Source organism: Panthera onca, chromosome A1, assembly GCF_046562875.1.
Source record: "Panthera onca isolate mPanOnc1 chromosome A1, mPanOnc1 haplotype 2, whole genome shotgun sequence".
Classification (NCBI taxonomy): Eukaryota; Metazoa; Chordata; class Mammalia; order Carnivora; family Felidae; genus Panthera; species Panthera onca.
Window position 1 is genome coordinate 75,486,783 of NC_138339.1, and position 19,868 is coordinate 75,506,650.

The following is a 19,868-nucleotide window of genomic DNA, read 5'->3' on the forward strand; positions in this document are numbered from 1 at the left end:
GTCAGAGGCACAAAAGCAGCTCACCTCAGATTTGAGCAAAGAGTGAAATTCCACTGCTACATCAGCTAAGCCTCTAAAACATGGTATTTTTCCAAAAAGGAAAAAAAAAAATAAAGCCATATAGGATGGCAATTTGTTTAAAGGCAGGTTGTGTTATGGCCAATGGAGCCCTGTTTAGTATAAAATACTAAATTCAATAAAAATGGGGGGGAGGAATAAAGAGTTCAAAATTAGAAACCATGTGAAAAGTCTATAGAAAATGGGATTTTTTTTTTCCTGCAGCTCAAAGTGATCCAGCCTACCCTTTTTTCTTGATGGGATACTACCTACATTAGGAGCACAAGATCATGGAGAGCACAGAAAACAACACCAAAAGGAGCTCTCCAAACACACTCTGTAAACTACAGACCTAGACTTTCAAAACTTACAACCAAGCTGAAAATTATTTCTCTTTACTAACCAGATCATTGCAAATATGTCCTATCTCAAACTTCCTACCCCTTCATTTTTGCCACAGAGGTTCACTAGTCTTTAAAACCAAAACAAAAGAGCTACATATTTCTATTTAGCTCAAGAAATTACTTAGGTGCACGAGCAGGGACAGATGTCACAGGCACCCAGTTGTGTTTCCTCATGGACTGAATGCATACCATTGCCATGAATATATCCTTTACCCTGAAATACAAATGAGCTACAAAAGTAATTTTTTTTTTTTTTACAAAAATGAGGCCTAAAAACAAGTCCTTAGGTGGAATTCTTGAACAGTAACTAGCCTGCTGATGATGGACCTTGTTTAAAGCACCACACAACAATGTGTGTTTACATCACCCTTTTATTTCATAGTTAGAAATAATACAGTTCCACAGGGTAAATCATCAATAAATAACGGTGTTTAATCATTAAACGTAAAAATCCCAACTCTTTGGCATCTGACAGGATTCTATTTCTTGTCAAACTAATGACTGTATAGATATAGTTAATCTTAGTGATCATTCGTCAATACAATATGTTACAAAGGTGCAATTTACTTTAAAATATACAACAGCTGAAAATTTCCAGCCCACCAAGAAATCTGACCAACACAGTCTTAAGACATGGGTCAACTTCCCCAAGGCTCTTTCACACGATTTGCCTCAGTGAAAGTATAATAAATGTTGATTTAAAGAGTTCCTAGGGTTTTCTAATACTTACTCTGCTCTACATAGAGTTAGCCATTCATTCTGGCTAAATAAAAGTCATTATCTGCACCAGGAATGACCCACTCATTAATAAAAGGTGTTCTTATTTTATAAGCAAGATGGCTAACACCTAAGAAACAGTCCCCAAAATAAAATTTCAAATAAGCAGTTCTATGCTGCCAGAAATGCCAATTCGGTAATAAATTGCACCTTCAAGAGTCAAAAAAGAAAAAAAAAAAAATAGAAACTTTTACAAAAGGTTAAGTTACATACATTTTCCTCAAAATATATTCAAGAATAGTTGAGCTGTATTTGTTACTAAAGCCAGGGCATTATTTCTTTAGCAACAAATTAAACCAGTGCAATTGACATAAATTGTTAAGTAATCCAGGATTAACCCATTAAAACTGTAGAAGCCCTTTAGGCTCCCACACTAATCCTAGAAACTGAAATTTCAATGAGCGCTTTGAGCTGCACAGAACTAAAACTGGAATGACCCGATGCCATGCTGAATGGTATCACTTCATACTTAGTTTAAGCATTCGATAGTAGAAATCATGAGTCCTTCTATTAAAGTTTCATTCACTTACAGAACATTCAGATGCAAACAGTATTATGCCTATCATCCACAATTAAAAGAATCCTTTCCATTTTAAAGTTCCAGATGAATTTTAACTTAGAAAGTAAGCACTAAGGAAACTTTTTTAACTTATGAAAACTTCATATTGGAAACTTTCTGGAAAAGCTTCCCCCCACCCATTGTAAAATAAATACTTTGTATCCCAAATTTAATTGTATTAAGACACACTTTAATAATGCTATAAAGAAATATTTTACAGCCATAGAGATCAATAACTTTCCATGCGGAAATAAAAAAATTCATTGCTCAATAGTATTATTGAGGCAAGTGAAGAAAGATTATTCTCTTGTCAATCTGAAATGTTAATTTTTTCAGTGCAAAACCAGTTATAAAATCTTTAAACTCAATATTTAAAAATAAAAAGTGGTCCAATTCAGCAATGTTCAAGTTCTAAATTTCGTAAAACAAATCATTACATACATTTTATAGTAAAATACAGAGATTAAAGAAGTACTTGAGTACTTAAGGATATCAATTTCTAATGAATCATACCAAATCAGCAACAACCAAGCATGTAACATTCCCAATTTGAGTGTCAGAATCATAAAGATGGTATTACTGTACCCGAAGCCTTTTTTCCTAGCTAAAAAGCTATACAGACTAACGGCCAACATTCTGTGTTCTTTGCAGTTGCGTGCTCTAGAATGATTTCCCCCAAAGTACCTGTGATTTCATCCCTGCATTTGAAATCTGATCCAAACAATTTTTCTGTTCCAGGAACGCTGAGCTGATATAACCATCTGTAACATGAAGAGTCCTGTACAGAGTACAACAGTGGGTTTCCCGCCAAGCGCAGGCTGGCCTAGACTGGTCTTTTCCCACCAAGCGCAGGCTGGCCTAGACTGGTCTGCACTCTCTGTAAGTCATTCATGTGTTATTCCTAGCAAACACACGGTCCCCTCTGAGGGTTAGGTGTTGAAGCTGGTACTGGAGCACTTCGGTGTCGGCTGGCTCCTTGATGTTCATTTTGTCTAGATTGAGGTAGTCCAGAGATTTGGAGTGAGCCCTCTTACCTTTAAGAAGACAAAGAGGCAGGGGCCCATGGAGGGCCTTGTAAGGTTCATAAGGTAAAGATTTAGTGCACTTGTCTCCCGAGCTGGGCATCCGCCTTCGCCTCCTGCCATTGACCGCCGGAATCTCGTATGGCTGGTAGTACCTACTTCTGGTTTTATACAAACGAGAGGAACGTGCAAGTCCTGCATCCAGCTGCTTGGAGCGCATGGAAGGCACAGCTTCTCCCTTACTCTCTTCACCTCCTGTGCACTTCTGGGCTAACTTCAGGAGTTCCTCACCAGTTGTGAAGCCCACCAGATAGTTAGAGTCCATGTGCAGGATCTGGTAGCCTGACACAGTCCGGCGCATCGGCGAGCACGGCGTGCTGGAACAGCGCGGCTTCTCTGCTTCTGCCTTTCCTGGGGAGCTCGCCTCCGCCACAGGCAAGGGCAGGGTGGCCAGGGTACTTCTGGACTCTCCATTAACATCTACTTCCATCTTAGGCACCAGTCTGCACACCCCTGAAAGCAAACAGACTCAGACTGTAAAGGTGTAAGACACAGAATCCTGGGCCACGCTGATAATTTTGGAAGGCTCAGGGAGCATGAAATAACACTGGCCTGAAGAAAAGCCAGTGAACAACCGCCAGATTTTTATCTGTGTCTATAAAGCATTCCAGAGCAGGCATAAAATGACTACTACTTCTCTGCCTTCAAGAACTCAAAGGCAGGTTAAATTAAAGTCTGGAGTACTACTAAAAGGTTCAGACAAGAAGCAAACAGAAAACAATACTTCTCTAAATGAGGCACTCCACACAAATCACACGAAGTTTATTTCTCGATGTGCTATTAAGCAAATCAAATACAGATCTCAACATTAAGCAAATAAAAATACACACAGCTTATTTAGCAAGAATCCACTAAACGTTCCCAACCTGAAAATTTAAATCTTTACATTTTCCATCATGTAACTGAAAACAAGCACTCAGCTCCTCACGCCCACAATTTTGTTTTTCAATTGTGTTTAAGGGACTTTTATGAAAGATAAAAACCTTTCTGCAAAGGTTCCAATCAGACCCAATTTTTCTTTTTAAGGTATGGGGAGCCTTCAGGGAAAGTTCCCCAAATGTTGTAAATGTTGTTCCTCCCATACACCCAATGAATTGTTTAGAGCAAACCATTTTGTAGTTTAAAAATAAACCCCAATCCAATACATCAGGTCATTTTTAACAGTGAATTTATATAAAATATCAGATGTACTTTGTTTAATCAGCTATTGCTCTGAGAGTTATTTTATTTTGCAATACCTAAAACACTGTACTTTTGAATAGTGTAAAAAATGGCAGAACAATTCTCAATGAATGCTGATATTATTCACCACGATTATCACATTACATAGTTTGGAAAACCCTACTGACACCAAGTACCACAAATAATGGCCACGTTTCTAGAAAGCCGCAGATAAATCAAACTTTGGAAAATAAAATACTAAGGAAAACCGAGTGGCCGTGTCATTTCAGAGAAACTTTATTTCTACTTGATCATCAATTAGAAGTAGAAAACACAGTTTTAAGAATCTCAGATGGCTAATCAAAACGATGTCTAAGAGTCAACTATTAAGATGTCAACTTTAAGATGAAAAATTTATTGAAAAATAAATTTATTAAATAATTCTTATAAAATCTCGTTGTAAAACAACCTTTCCCTAATTGAAGCTCTTCCCAAACTTTGGGTATTCATTTAAAATCCAAGCAATTCTAAAGCTTTAGAAGAAAGAAAAAAAAAAAAAAAGAACCTTATTCCCTCATTTACACACTATACTCTCCTTCATTAGAAAATAAACCAAGACTATGAAGAAGTTCCCAGATACTATCCTGTCATCACTACAGCCCACATCTATAGCACAACTGAAAACTAACACTAATAAGGATTCCTGAGATACAGCAAACGCCAAAGGGATCCACAGAACTCTACTTACTTCCTATTCTAAATCTTAGACTATGCATTCCCAAATTTAATTTAATCAAGATACTGTAGCCCTTCAGACCCTCCGGATTTAAAGTGATTGACTTTATTCTATATTATTAATGTAAAAATAAATTTATATTTGACCGTGTAATTTATAGCTCTGTTAACAGGACAGGGGGGCGCCTGGGTGGCTCAGTCGGTTGGATGTCCGACTTCGGCTCAGGTCATGATCTCGCGGTCTGTGAGTTCGAGCCCCGCGTCGGGTTCTGTGCGGACAGCTCAGAGCCTGGAGCCTGTTTCGGATTCTGTGTCTCCCTCTCTCTCTGACCTTCCCCCGTTCATGCTCTGTCTCTCTCTGTCTCAAAAATGAATAAATGTTAAAAAAAAAAATTTTTTTAAAAAAACAGGACAGGAATAGTAGGCGACTATCAGCTACTTTGACATGCATACAAAAACTTAAGATTTCTTACCTAATCAACTTGAGAGAACCCAAGCCTCATCAAACCTTATGCTGAATAAAAAAATGTTGACCCTAAGCCAAATGACAAACTAATTTAATACTTTCTTTCTCGCTAATTCTACAGCCCAGAAGAAGCACAAGAAGACAGATTCAAGGCCTCCAACCTACCTAACCTGACAGGCAGCTATAGGCACGCAGTGTTTCTCTGATACTCCATTCTGAAAGACGAGGAGGGTCAGTGAGGCTAAAATAACCCAGGCTACAGAGGAAAGAGAACACACACCCAGATGGGTACCTCACTCAAGAATGACCCAGGAGATGACACTCCAGCAGTTAGTCCACATTAAGTGACACAATGGTTTAGGTCTCTTCCAAATCTGGTACCCCACGACAGTCCACAGATCTCCACCAGCCACGTTCCTGCATTCTCATTTGGTACATTATAAACTTCCCCAAATCCATGAATTCACACTCCACCCATTCTGATTTGGGTAATAATTCAAACGGAGCTAGGCTGAAAGTCTTTTTCGCCTCTGAAGGATAAAAATTGCTAAACAAGGTAACACACAAAATCACCACAAAGAAGAGCAGGCACAGGCTTCCGTGATCAACAGAATCACTTGGAAGTGTGTGCCTATACTAAGCCAATTCTGCTGCATCAAGACAGACCATCAGGAGCTGTGAGACTCTCTAGAGGATGAGGATAAAGGGTGGCAGGATACAAAGGTCTGAGAGTAAAAGGCAGAAATTATCTATTATCTAGAAAATAAGCACCTAGAAAATGAGAAAACTTAAGACAGTGAGTAAAGTGATGTATAAAGGTCAAAATCTGATGGAACATGAAACATGAGGTACGTAACCACCACTGCATAAGTTTCCAGCAGCCATAACATCACACAAAAATATCACCTGGCCTGGGCAAAACTGCCTAACAGGATCTGCAGGCATCTACCTGATAGACAATGATTTCACCCAGATTGTCAAACAAAAGGAACAGATGTGGTTAAAGAGCTCTGGAAATTTCAGCCAAGCAGCCCTGGTGTAAGAAACCTACTGTGATTTTGCTAAGGTAAACAACCCGGCTCCCTTGTTAGAAAACACCAACGAACCAGAAAGTCAAAGAAATAAGCATTTCTTATACACTCTAACAAATATTTAGCCTAGTAACTAAGGTCAATACTCTACGTCAGATTTCTGAATTATAGTCTCACTGTGCTGGAACATAAAAACGCTGTTTGAAATACACATAAAGCTGCAACCTACTCAATCTCTCTTGATGCACAACTGTAAATTCTGGAGAACTGTGCACATTTTTGCTACAAAAGCATCAGTATTTCTGCTCCAAACAGTAAGAGAGTCTCAAAACTAACAGCTCTTTTAGGTGGCTTCACTGGTTTCTGCAGTGTGCTGCCAAATTCATGAGAACATCTTCAGACCTTAATATTCACATAGGAATGAATGTCAATGCTGCAACAACCTGAACTCTTGCAGACCACTTAGTTTTTGTTGTTGTTGTTGTTGTTGTTGTTGTTGTTTTAAAGGATCCTTTTTAATTAATATATGGCCTTTCTAAAGAGTATCTACTATGCAGCACTAAGGAAGCTAGGTGGCGGCGGGGTTTCAGAAAAGAGAATGCTGGTTGGCAAATATTTTGTTTTTAGCTAGGTGGAATGCTGACTAAGCAGCATGCCTTCCATTCTTCAATGTGACTGAAAGCAAAGTTTTTATGCTATTAAATTCCTTAGAATTTCCTGACTGCATTTGCACACTGGAGCAAGATCCTGGGAACAGTTAGCAAATCAGCTTCCACAGGCTATCTCTTAAGTGGGTAGAAGTAGTATAGATCACATCTAGTGTGTTCTGAAGAAGTCTAGGTACTTTCTAATTCTGCAATCCTACAGAAAAAAAAAATAATAATAATAGTAATACACCAGTGACGCTAAAGATGGATGTCCAATATTTCACATTGCAAAATTTCTCACTAAAAGCACTCATCAGGAAACATGGCTACCATGACTACAATTGGAGATGGCCTTTGTTTGGCAGAACATTCTTCATATTTTCCCATGAAAAATTTGCTTATAGGTTTGTTATTCTTCATAAACTGCTCATGACTACGCATTTTGCTTCATATCCTAAAATAAACTGTGCATCATAAACGCATACTGCCAAGGTAAAAGATTACAAGAACTCTTGTAAACACTGCGGGTGTGTGCAACAGGCACCCTCTCCCACTGCATCAATAAGAATAAACATGAGGCAGGAAATCAGGCACAATGCTAACTTCTGCATTGCTGAACACTAGAAATCAGAGACCAACAATATCCTTATTGATTCCATTAATGCCTTTCATATATAGCTTAAAGCAAAAATAAAAACTGGAAACAGAAAACAGGGTAAGTATTGTTAATAATAACAAAAGCAGCAAAATTTCTGTTGATAGAAGAGTCTAGAACAACACAGTACAATGAGAATAGAAAAGTCAACTTGTAGCTGAATAGTACTTTTAAAAGTGAGTTTCTTAAGTACGTTCCAAGAACAAACATAATTCATATATGTTTTAAAAATTTTATATAATTAAAAAAATTTTCTTTAATTCCATATCAAATTGCCTCACAATCTAATCTATCACAAGGGGACTAACATATACTTAATAAAACATGCAAGACTGACAGTGTTCACGGATGCCATTTATTTCTTTGAAATAGATGAGGATTCAAAATTAGACAACACTAGACAAGGTAACACGTTTTGCTAGAAAAATGTACACAGTGCATACAGTGCATATTTTAAAAACACTAGGTACAGCCTGCAATTATGAATTTTGGTTGCAACTAATGCCAACAGGTACAAACCACAACACACATGTGGGGAACCCAGTACAGCAAGATGAGCACGTTCAAAAGACTGTGACCTGTCTAGAATGTGTTCAGCTTTGAACACTCCCTAGGAAGTCTAACTTCCTAAGCATGTGGCACAAGGGGCCTTAAAAAAATATAACCTAAACACCTTAGCTCCTTAGACCAGCTCTGAAAATAGCTGAGAAGTTTCACAATTGCCACACAAAGAATTCTTTTCGAGAAATACTGCATTCTGGGAATTTTTTTTTTTTTTTTTTTAATCAGGCCTATCGAAAAAAGTCACCACCAGTAATCAAAAAATTGTTCCATATGTTTGAACCGCTTTTAGTAACACACAGCAATTCCATTTAAAAGAAAACAGATATAACTGTCTAAATATACAGAACAAAAATGTCACCATGTGAACCAAATCCTTTTCAAGAAATGAACCATTTGGAATAAAGCCGGCTCTTGGAAAATGGGGAGTCTCCTAAGCATGACTACTGTCAATCTAGTAATATCTAGAACCACCTAGTTTTAATGCCAGAATGATCTTGGATTGCATGGATGCTGAACTTCTGAAGCCATGAAGGCAGGGGCCTGCCCAGAGTCAGGCAGACATTTCCTGGTTTCCTGTCTCCATCAACTTCATCATGCTGGGCCTGCAGCACATGGTTCCCAAACCTGTACACATGCTAACATCATCCAAGGAGCTTCAAAAAATACTGATGTCTGTGCTCTACCCCAGATCTGTGATTTAATTCATCGGGGGTACAGCCTAGGGTCTGAAGTTTACAAAAGATCTCCAGGAGATTCTACTATGCAGACATGTTCAGGAACTTGTCAGAGAACTTACTGAGTAGGAGAATTTCACTGCCTTTTTTGTTTGTTTGTTAGCTTTCAATCAGTGATTATTGTCATATTAGTGGATATCATTTTTGTATGCTTTGAATTGCTAACAACCTATCCCTAAGACCTTTAACTTACTGTTTCTAATCCATTGTGGGCTTAATAATGATCTGCTAACCAACCTTGTTAAAACCGGATATAAAATAAAAATAAATCAGTGCTGAATGAGAACCAGGCCCCTTCATCTGCACATACTTTGGTACAGTTTCTTTAGTTTCTTAGCAGCCTCTGTCAGATACAGCTCTTTGGACAACAGTCTGGCAATTACTTGTACAGTTAAATAAGTACTTATTAAAAAACCCACCTACCCAACTTGTAGGCATTTACCTACTAAGAAAAATGAAAATATATGTTCACACAAAGACCTGAATGCGAATGTTTTTAACAGTTTCATTCTTAATCACCAAAAACTGGAAACAATCCAAATGTCCATCAACAGGGAAATGGAAAAAGAAACCATGGTCTGTCCATACAGTGGAATACCACTCAGCAACAAAAAGGTGTAGACTAGCATTACACAAGTGAAAGTTGCAGACAGAAAATGCTACATACTGTGTGATCCTATTTATAGGACATTCTGGAAAAAAATCAATGACTACAAAATGCTACAACGGGGGGTGATTAAAATATTCTACATATTGACTGTAGTGGTCTTTCTACAACTGGCTACATTTGTCAAAACTCATCAAACTATACAAAAGGGTGAATTTCACTATATATAATTTATATATCAATAATTCAGACTTTAAAAATAAAAGAAGTCTATCACATATTTCCAAGTTTTTGACTGTCCTACTTTTAGAATTCTTCACATTATCTAATCTCAGAATCAGAAGGAATCTTAATGGCTGTTACAGTGTGTGTTTGAACACCTTCAATTACAAGTAACTTACTGCCTCTTGAGTTGGTTCATTTCACCTTCTGCAGCTATGCTAGACTGTCCTATCATTTATAAATATATCTATAATTATGTATACATGCATTTGTCTACAGACATGGATCTGGAGAGAAAGATAGAGACAGACAGACACACACATTCCTGTAGCTTCTTCTCACTGCAAGTAGTTTTGTGCTTTATTTAAATCAGATGAGTTAATAACCCAGCCACAGTACTTCTTACTCAGTATCCTCTAAAAGTATTTTGTACTTCTTGCTTTCTTTCTCAAAACTGAAAATGTAGTAATGTTTCCATTTTGTCAATGTTTTAAAATGCATTTTCATAAATCTAATAAGCTATATCTACCTACTGACACCAAAGTGTTGGTTTTCCCCCATCATTCTTTTGAGTCATTCTGCTGCTGACTGCTAATTTGGAAATCACTCATTAGGAAACTAGATTTTTTTTCCCCAAGGATTCCCCCCACCCCCCAAGGATTATGATGACTCTAATTCAAAGGAAGGACCTACAAAAACATTGCCCAAGCAGAAGGACATACCAAAGCATGAACTCACACTAACACACTTTTTAAAATGCTAAAAGCTATAATGATCATTATTAAATGTTTTTCACCTTCAAAGAGATGGAGTCACATGGACACCTGTGTTAGCACAGATACACAGATGACACACTGAAAAAGAACTAAAAGAAGACAACAGCACTGCATAATTTGAACAAGTTTAAATTCATGGAGTAATAAAAGGAATGTCATACTTGCAGTGAACTGCTACATGACCAAGTGAAAATGATGCTCCATTCAGTCACCTGTTTGCCATTCTTTATGTGGGACAATATACAACTAGAACTTTTTGCAAATTATTGTGCCAATCCCTAGGGATTCATGTTTTACTAAAATCTCCCTGAAATTAGAGCAACTACCTCTTAACTACTCTATTTTGAAATCTTATTCCATAAAACGTCCTGTATCTTATAGGGAATAAAAAAAAAAAAAAAAACCTACTCAATCAATGAAGCAAACACTTCAAGATAGTAACAGTCTCATTCTGCAACAGTAATTTCAGTTCTCATCATGAAAAAATTCGTAATTGTAGTGTACATATTTGCAATGATATACTGACATTTCATGTTGATTGTTTATGTGGTCCTTAAATTACATTACGATACTATGTTCACACAACTGGTTAACAAACAGAAAAAGCAAAATATAACTCACCAGACTAAATCCCAGAAGATGTCACTGTACAATGTCCAATGAGTCCCAAGGGAACACAGGCATACTATTTTTTCTGCTCTACTCCAGATACTAAACATGGAATATAAAAATAAACCTTTAATATAACAAGTAACACAACTTAAAAAGCAATTATAAGAATTCTAACTGCAAAAGAGGATGAAACTAGCAGGAGGTACTAACACCAGGTACAGGTTAGAGAGGACACAATATTAATTCATTTCATTAAAGCAATTTGAGTTCAGCTAAATTTTAACTTCAAACACTTTATCGTGTTTGTTCCTCTGTATTCTGCTGCTGAAATTCTACCTTGAGACTAAGAGCAGCTAACTGGACTAAAGACAGAGACACAAAAATTTGGGGGGTTCAAAGTCGATTCCACCACCAATTCGTGTGTTCAAGAGATTCAGAGTATCCTATGGAAATAGTAACCCTGAGGCTGAGGTCAAAAGAACAGGTCCTAGTCCTGGCCTTGTTAACAACGCTGCCTCTTGACCTTGCATCAAGAGCAATTATTTAATATGAGGACAGTACCACCCTTCCTCCTCATACAGTTGTTGTATGGATCTAATGAGAGGAGGCAGGTGAACACATTCTAAAAAGTCCTTTATGGATGTGTGATGTTATTGTCATGCAATTAATTTTTGGTGTCTACTCATTTTAGCCACAAAATAGCAACAATTAAAAATCCTTCATAAGACTGCTGCTCTGAAGCAAATAAACGGAAAGGTCTTGGAAAACAATGCCCTTCCTTCCTTCCTTCCTTCCTTCCTTCCTTCCTTCCTTCCTTCCTTCCCTCCCAGCAACAACTTGAAAAACACTTCTTTGGAGTTACCACAGTACTTAAGGTTTCTAGCATCTCCTTTGTGTCTTCCCCCTACCTGGGAAGGTAATGTGTAAGAGAATCTATCTGTATCTCCTACCTTCCTAGTTAATTGGCTTAACTTCTTAAGGCCAAGAAAATTTCCCAAAGTCCTTTCCACCTGGCAAGATTTCTTGGGTTGCTGCATTTCTGTTGCTGTGTTTAACTTGGGACGAGGGAGCCCCAAACGAGCCTTGTGGAGCCACTTCACCCCCACAGGTGCACAGGGCCCGACACAGTGGCTACCATGAAACATGCCCAACTGCAAACAGCAAGGGAAAAGGCAAGGACTTTGTCACTTTATTACTGTCCTCTTGCCAGTACTGAAGAGTTTTAGCCAAAGGAAAGGGATAATTCCCGAATTAAAGGGATTTGCCTCGGCAGCTTGAGAAACTGGAAGGAGTTTGTGCACCAAGAACGGTCATTCCGAGCAGCTCACACGTTTATCAGCCTTCGGAACGTGGGTCCACTTAAGAAACAGACACGCTCCCTGCCACCGCCTGTGGCACAAACCCTGTTCAGACTGGGGAGCCAAGACACCTCGATGATGAACACTAGCTTCTCCTCCACCAATGAAGCCTCTGGTTTTTACATGAAGTGAACTGTGATGTCACGAAGCTGTTGCCCGACAATACATTCTTTATTTCATACACTCACCCCTCCAAATTTCCCCAATACTACTGTTAGAAAGCTCAACTTGACTTCTTTTCTTTTGTAGATGTTTCTTTATTTTTGAGACAGAGACAGAGCGTGAACAGGGGAGGGGCAGAGACAGAGGGAGACACAGAATTCCAAGCAGGCTGCAGGCTCCGAGCTGTCAGCACAGGGCCCGAATGGGGGCTCGAACCCACCAACTGTGAGATCGTGACCCGAGCCGAAGTCGGAGGCTTAACCCACTCAGCTGCCCAGGCGCCCCGGCAACCTGACTTCTTAATTCAAGTAAATCGATTTTTAATGGGGAAGGGAAATTAAAGAAGAAACTAAGGTTTTTGAGCACCTCTGGACGCCAAAAGCCCTACACCATTTGTTTTCACTGCATCTTAACTTCTACTCCACGAGGACGTATCCTCCCCAGTGTAAGTATTCCATCAGGTGACGCTGTCTGAACCTGAACCCCATCTCGTCTGGCTCCAAAGCCCACTGACGTTGCTTTATATACATGTGGCCTCTGTTCAGCCATAAGCCCGGATGTACAGCTTTTTACACAATAACCATGTTCCTGAAAAATGTAAATTAATTTCTGTAAATGGAATTCTATTTCCAATGTGTGGGGAGGCACTTTATTTTAAAGCTTTACTGCCTCACTTGTGAAATGATTAGCGGGAGGTAGTTTTAGCTACTAGTTCTAGTGTTATTTCCAACTGGAAAGTGTTAGCATGTCACAGCACATAGTGCAGTCTTCCACGAAGTCATTCTAAGTCACGGGCCCTTTCTTCCAGGAGCGGGTAAGATACTTTAAAATCATAAATCGTAAGGCAGGAAAAACACGTATCAACCAGTGGTTGGGCATCAAATACAGATCGACATTTCCGCTGAATATTTCAGGACTACATCTATCACAAAGTGAGATAAACTTCATTTAGACTTCTGGCAATTTTAGATTGAAAACCCAGCAGGAGGAACATGGGAAAAGTCTGGATCTGGTTTAAGTCTAAATCAAAAATCGTTTTCAAAAACAGTGTAAAATCTCAATCAAACTTTCATATAATTTGCACCATGTACTTGGTGATACATGCTTCCTTTCAAACTTGTAAATGCACTGAAGAAATGTATTGTCCAACATTTTTTCAACAGCAAAAGAAAAATCAACCTAAAACTTCATTCTGGATTGGAAAACAGAGGAGCCTTAAAGTAATTATCCCACTCATGCCCCGGAGCTGATGTGGAAGTCTAGGAAATGGTGGTAATTTCATAGTAAACAAAGTGTAGTAACTGATTATCCCTAATAGGGCACTGCCAAACCAAAAATAGAATACAAACACAGAGTCCAAGGGAGCCACCCGGTCAACACCAAGGTACGGCAGCTCCTTTCCTGGTCTCAGTTTTACTCATTTCTGACTTTGCTTTCTGTCGGGCGTGTACCACCTGCTATCTGTGCACAGGGGCTAAAAGGAGGAGGAGGATAAAGATGATGAAAAAGGGGAAGAATTAAAAGAATGAGACCAGACACGAGTATAAGAATATAACTTCTTTAAAGAGATTGCCTATAAAGGAAACTATTTACAAAAACAAACAACAAAACAAAAAACTATAGTAAGGGCTTACCCTCATCTACTACAAACAATTAGGAGTCTAATATAAAAGCTTCCAACAGATTGGGATTTTTAATAAAAAAGAAACCAGTATTTTTGAACACCTTCTTTACGCCAAAAGCTATAAGCGATTTATAGCTACTCCCTGAGGAAAATACTACCCCCATTTTAAAGTATTCAATCAAATAATACTATTTGAGAGTCCAAGCAAGAATCTCAATGCCTACCAGTCCGACTCCAAAGCCCACGGACACTGTCATAATAGGGAAGATGAGTTAATACACTTTGTTTACTATGAAATTACCAGCCATTTCCTAAATTTCCACTTCAGCTCCAGGGCTGGCGGAGATAATCACTTTAAGGTTCCTCTGCTTTCAAATCTAGAATAAAGTTTTAGATTGAAATAACATTTTTAGAATACTTTTAAAATCTATAAATCTCTTAACACTTGCAACTGATTCTGGCCAATGTTTTGAACATGAAGGCTTGGCGACATACCAATGCATCTCCTCTCAAAAACAGTCAGCAAGAAGGAAAAGAATTCACGTGAAATTCTTACAAGATGTACTAAATGCTGTGTAGAAAGACAGACTGAAGTAAACAGACCAGAGGCTAGAGTACATAATGCTTCCAGCTATAAACAACTGAAACAAACAGAAAACCCTGTGACATTATCCTGTAAGCACTGTAAATAGGGAAAACTGAGCATGGCCAAGGACTTCCCACAGGCCTCTGGATAGGGAGGCCATGAGTGAGTAAGCAAAAGACACTCAACACATGACTGCAAATGAATCTTCTGCAGATAGAAAAGTTTGCAAACTGGGGCGCCTGGATGGCTCAGTCAGTTAAGCGTCCAACCTCAGCTCAGGTCATGATCTCACACTCCATGAGTTCGATCCCCGTGTCAGGCTCTGTGCCGACACCGCAGAGCCTGGAGCCTGTTCAGATTCTATGTCTCCCCTCTTTCTGACCCTCCCATACTCATGTTCTGTCTCTCTCTGTCTCAAAAATAACTAAAAACATTAAAAAAAAATGTTTTTTAAAGTTTGCAAACATTAACTAGGAAGTGTGTCAAATTTCACAGGCAAGGTGATAGATAGCAAAACAGGTAAATAAAGAAGAATGTCCTTCAAAAGTAGGGTGGCCATGTCTCTGTCAGAGCCCGTTCTCTGGCATAATTATTTATAGCACGCCCTTTATCTCTCAAAAGTGTCCCAGTTTGGCAATTACATTGTTATTCTACTCAAAAGTAATATTTAACAATGAAAAGGCAATGAATTAAAACAGGGGGGAAAAGGGAAAGAAAGCCCCTTCTGCTTGCACAGTGGCTTCCCATACAGATCTGAGGAGTATTTCTTTGGGTGTATCCATTGAGCCTTTCAATTATTCATTTACTCATTCTGTCATTCAACAGTATTTCTGGAGTCTCATTATATCCCAGCATTGTACAGGCACTGGGGCAAATAGAAAAAGTGAAGCTGGGAAGGAAAGACAGACAGACATGGAAATAATATACATCTAATACACAGAACAGGAAACCTGAATGGTCCTGGGAACCCAGAGAAGGGAGTGTTTTTTTTCCCCAACTGCAGAAAGCTCCCACATGGAAATGTTCAAACCCACACACAAAATCTCTACACTCAAAAAAAGCCCTAAGTATCAGACTTCAGCACAGATCCACTAACAAAATAGCAGTAAGAAAAAAAATTAACATCTATCACTTCCAAACCATATGGTTATAAATATGAAGGCCAGGAAATAGCCCTTGCAAAATTCTGGTAAATGAATCCCACTAATCATTAAAGATTATGTTATGAAAAGATAAATTTTGGGCAAAGGAAACTGGTAGAGTAGAGGTTATGGATTCTAATTCTAGATTCAAAAACACAAAGAAAAAAAAAAAAGGAAACAGGCAGTATTTCTCAGAGTAGCTCTTTGAGGACCGATCAGTAATTTTAAAAAAGCACCTGGAAAAAAAAAAAAAAAAAAAAAAAAAACAGCTATTTTTAAAAGTCGCAGATTAATGAAAATATTTTGCAACCACCAGTCTCAAATATTACTCTAAAAACAAAAAAGACACAGACCAAAACATCTCTCAAGTCACAAAACACTGAGCAGAAATAAAACAGGTTAGCTGCTAAAGCACAACACACACAATGAAAACAAAATGCTTAGCTGTGCCTACCCTACATGATCCTCTTAAAGATTACTTTAATCTTACTTTTCCATTCGTAACTCATAAAAACTAACATCAAAAATTTTAAGAGCTGTTGAGTGTGACTGTTCTGAAACCATCCTTGACCTTACAAACAAATCACTAATCTCACCAGGGTGGTAAGACAACCCATAATTGGTTCAGTAGACAAAAATGTGTTTCTCTTGCTAGTATCAGTTCTTTCAATAGCAACCCCCTCAAAGTGCAGCATTCATTTTCCCCTCTGTTTCTGCTAGTAGAAATTAAAGCTAGATTACCAATGTTGTCTTACCATTATGTGAAGTCACCTTCTACTTTTAGAAAAAAAAAAAAATGGGAGTTTCACTACAAATATGACTGATGGTAACTGGAACTGGAGGTCTACATGCAGTCTTTACAAGAAATTTGCCTCCTAGGAAACATAACCGAAATGGGACAGGTGCACACGGTGGAAATGGCTAACCTTCCACATGAAAGCTTAAAACCAGAAACTTCTTCTGATAGGCCTGTGATGAAATCAAGAGTTCTCTCTGGAGGAAAGAGGTGATTCTTCCCCCAGAGGATATAAACTGGCAACAGCAAAGAAAATTTAAACACTGTATATAAAGTTTTATCACTTCTACCACACTACATACTTTTAAGAGTGTACAATAGCTTCCCGAAGCATACAAAGTTACACAGAGAAGGTAAACAAATTTACTGACCATTATGCAAGGTCAATGAATATCCTATGTATCTTATATCTTGGAATAGTCACTATTAAACAGTCTCATTTGCAATTAACTAAAATGCTGACAGAAGCATTTTCTATACACCATTCTTATCAAATGAAGAGGTCTAGGGGCTCATTAAGCCTTGTATTTCATCCTGGACATTTTATTAAGTTTATAATGCATACACAGTTACATGATAAAAACACTGAAATCTGTGAAACATTCATTAAACATAACTGTAAGCACAAAGCATGGCCTTTAATTAATAAAGCACCAAAAGCTTCTGCAATAATAACCAACACTTTATTTTGAAATCACTGGGAAAATAAACTGAGAAGAGATCATTTATATCTCCCTGAGAGTGTAACTTCTACAGGGTTAAAAAAAACATACAAAGCAACTAACAACTCTAAATTGTAGAGTGGCTCATCTGAGAAAAACAATGTAAAATGAAGTCTAGTAACGTCAGAAATGTTTTGCAAGAATTGCTCTTTGGGCTAGGAGTAGCAAGCATGCGATTAAATGCTACTGCCTCCATTCTTCCTCAAATGATTAAAAAGTTCCCAGCCCCAGTTTTACCTATGTACAACCACCATGCACAGACACTGTCAGCATCTTGGCTCGACACTCATCAGTAACCCACCCGGATGCAAACCGAAGTGGGTGGAGAAGCAGGAAAACCCTAAGGACGTGGAACACTTGCAAGGGGAAAAGGACGGGGCCGTCATTCCCTTCATGTTCCCATCTCCTTGCTGGCAGATTTGCAGATTCCACCACTAGAGAGAGTTTGGCAGCTTCACAATGGGGCCGCCTGCTCAGCGTCTGACTGCCGCCCGCCTGGAAACCCCTTTCCCCCGCTTATCACCCGCCCTACAAAAGTCCACCCGCGACAGGTGGGGAGAGGGCGGCAATGGCCAACAACAAATCTGCCGCTTTCGCTTCTGGCCAGCAACCCGCCCCAATCTACAAGCGCGCCCCTCCCGGCACTGCCGGCCTGTCCGCCCCCGCTGTACCCGCAGACGCGCAGCGGGCGCGGGCTGCGGGCTCTCGGGCGACCTCACCCCCAGGATTGCAGTGGGGGCGAGGAGGGCCGGCGAGATAAGACCTTCAGGGCTCGCCCGTGGGCGCTATCTGGCCGGGGCAGTCGCACCAGGCGCGCGGCCGTGGCGCGCCGCCAGAGGCGCAGCAGGCCAGGGAAAGAGCTACTTCTCAATGGGGCCCCGAGGCCGTCTGCCCCGCGGTGCGGGCACGCCGGCGGAGGAACCAGCGTGCGCGCCAACGCGCCTGGACTTCCGCACCGCCGCACCGCGGGAGAGGCGCTCCGGATCGCCGCGTCCCCGCACCTCCCCGGCGAGCGCACGCCGCGCGCACACGGGGGCGCACGCCCCCGCACACTCACACGCGCTGCACACTCACGGCGTCTCCAGCCCCACCCCTGTGCCAAGCAGCCGCGGGCTCCCCGCACCCCGTAGGGGCCCCACCCAGTTCACCAGACCCCAGCCTCCAGCTCGGGCGCTCAGGGACCAGCCCGCCGAGGCTCGGGGCCCCTGGGGTCGCCTCGTCGTCCACCCCGAGGCCGACCCGCCTGCCTGGGGTTCCCCGGCACCGCGCGGGCACCGCGGGCACCGCGCGCCCGGCCCCGACACGAGGCAGGGAGGAAGGGGCGGTGCCGCGACTGGGCTGGCACCGGAGCTCGGTGACTGGAGCACCCCCCAACCCACCCACCCATCACCACCACCTTTTCTGCAGCACAAAAGGTTGCAGGCGGAACCGCCGTCCCCGTGCAACCTACCGGTGGCCCAGGGCTCTGCCACCTCCGCCGCGCCTGGGCCGCAGAGCCGGAGAGAAGGGCGGGAGAGGCGCAGGGCTGCGGCGCCGAGAGCCGGGCAGAGGCCGCCAGCCGAGCCAGCCGGGTACCCTCTCCTCTCCCACCGCGCTCGGAGCCAGCTACCGCCCGGCGTAGTCCCCGCCTCCTCCTCCGCCGCCGCCGCCGCCCGCCTTCCCGCCCTCCTCCCTCCGGCTGCGGAGGCGCAGCCCGTCTGCGCTGGGCCCGCCTCCTGCGCCCTGCTCTGACACCCGGAGGAAGGGCGGGCCGGCCGGAGAAAGGCGCTAAGAGGCCCGAAGTAGTTGGCGGGGGCGGGGGAGTTGCGGACTGGGAAGGGGAGGAGGAGTCGTAACACCTCCTCCCAGTCCAAACCTGCAGCCCAACTGAAGAGCTCCGACTCGCTGGCCTAGGCTGCACGTACGTTTCCTCAGGTGGTGTGGTGATGTTTGTCATTCGTGAGTCTCTGCTTAAAGGACTCAGCCCTGAGCAGACTGAAAGCCCATGAAATTACAAATTTGGCCCTTCAAATCTTAGAAAACTGCTAAATATCTAGGGAATGGAGTGAGGTGAATTCAAATTCACATTCCGATTGTATTAGCTATTTTTGAAGCCTCAGGCTTGATCTTTTCCATTCTTGTAAGAAATTCTTTTCTTTGATCAAGATTTTCTGTTCTCAATTCATATGCATCTTCTCCGCCAAACAGGTTCACAAACTCAGTGATAAGAATATATGCCAAGACTTTTCACGTGAATTTCCAAATTTATACCTCTCGACAAATTTGTGAGGGAGTGACCGATTATCCACATCCTAAAGGTTTGGAAAGTTTAACTTCCTCGAGGTCACACTTGTACTTAGTGCCTGAGCTGAGTCTGAACCCAGGCACTGGAAACACGAAATTGTTTGTA

The 19,868-nt window shown here is 41.0% G+C and overlaps 1 protein-coding gene across 7 annotated transcripts; it reads right to left on the bottom strand.

Moving 5' to 3' along the window:
* Positions 1 to 814: 814 nt before the first annotated feature.
* On the bottom strand, positions 815 to 19,367 carry MACIR (macrophage immunometabolism regulator). Of its 7 annotated transcripts, none has more exons than XM_078447638.2 (3): positions 18,930 to 19,334; positions 11,099 to 11,188; positions 815 to 3,332 (listed from the first exon to the last, which is right to left on the bottom strand). In XM_078447638.2, exon 3 carries the CDS (start codon positions 3,307 to 3,309, stop codon positions 2,686 to 2,688), a length of 624 nt encoding a protein of 207 aa, XP_078303764.1. In that variant the 5' UTR covers positions 3,310 to 3,332; positions 11,099 to 11,188; positions 18,930 to 19,334; the 3' UTR covers positions 815 to 2,685. The 7 variants fall into 7 exon arrangements, with proteins under 7 accessions (XP_078303764.1, XP_078303768.1, XP_078303766.1 ...); XM_078447642.2 differs by lacking the exon at positions 18,930 to 19,334 and adding an exon at positions 18,633 to 18,798; XM_078447640.2 differs by lacking the exon at positions 18,930 to 19,334 and adding an exon at positions 18,628 to 18,798.
* Between the last annotated feature and the right edge of the window lie 501 nt (positions 19,368 to 19,868).

What these genes read in the sequence shown, in the direction of transcription:
- MACIR (XM_078447644.2), bottom strand. Translation starts at nt 3,309, where the DNA reads ATGGAAGTAGATGTTAATGGAGAGTCCAGAAGTACCCTGGCCACCCTG.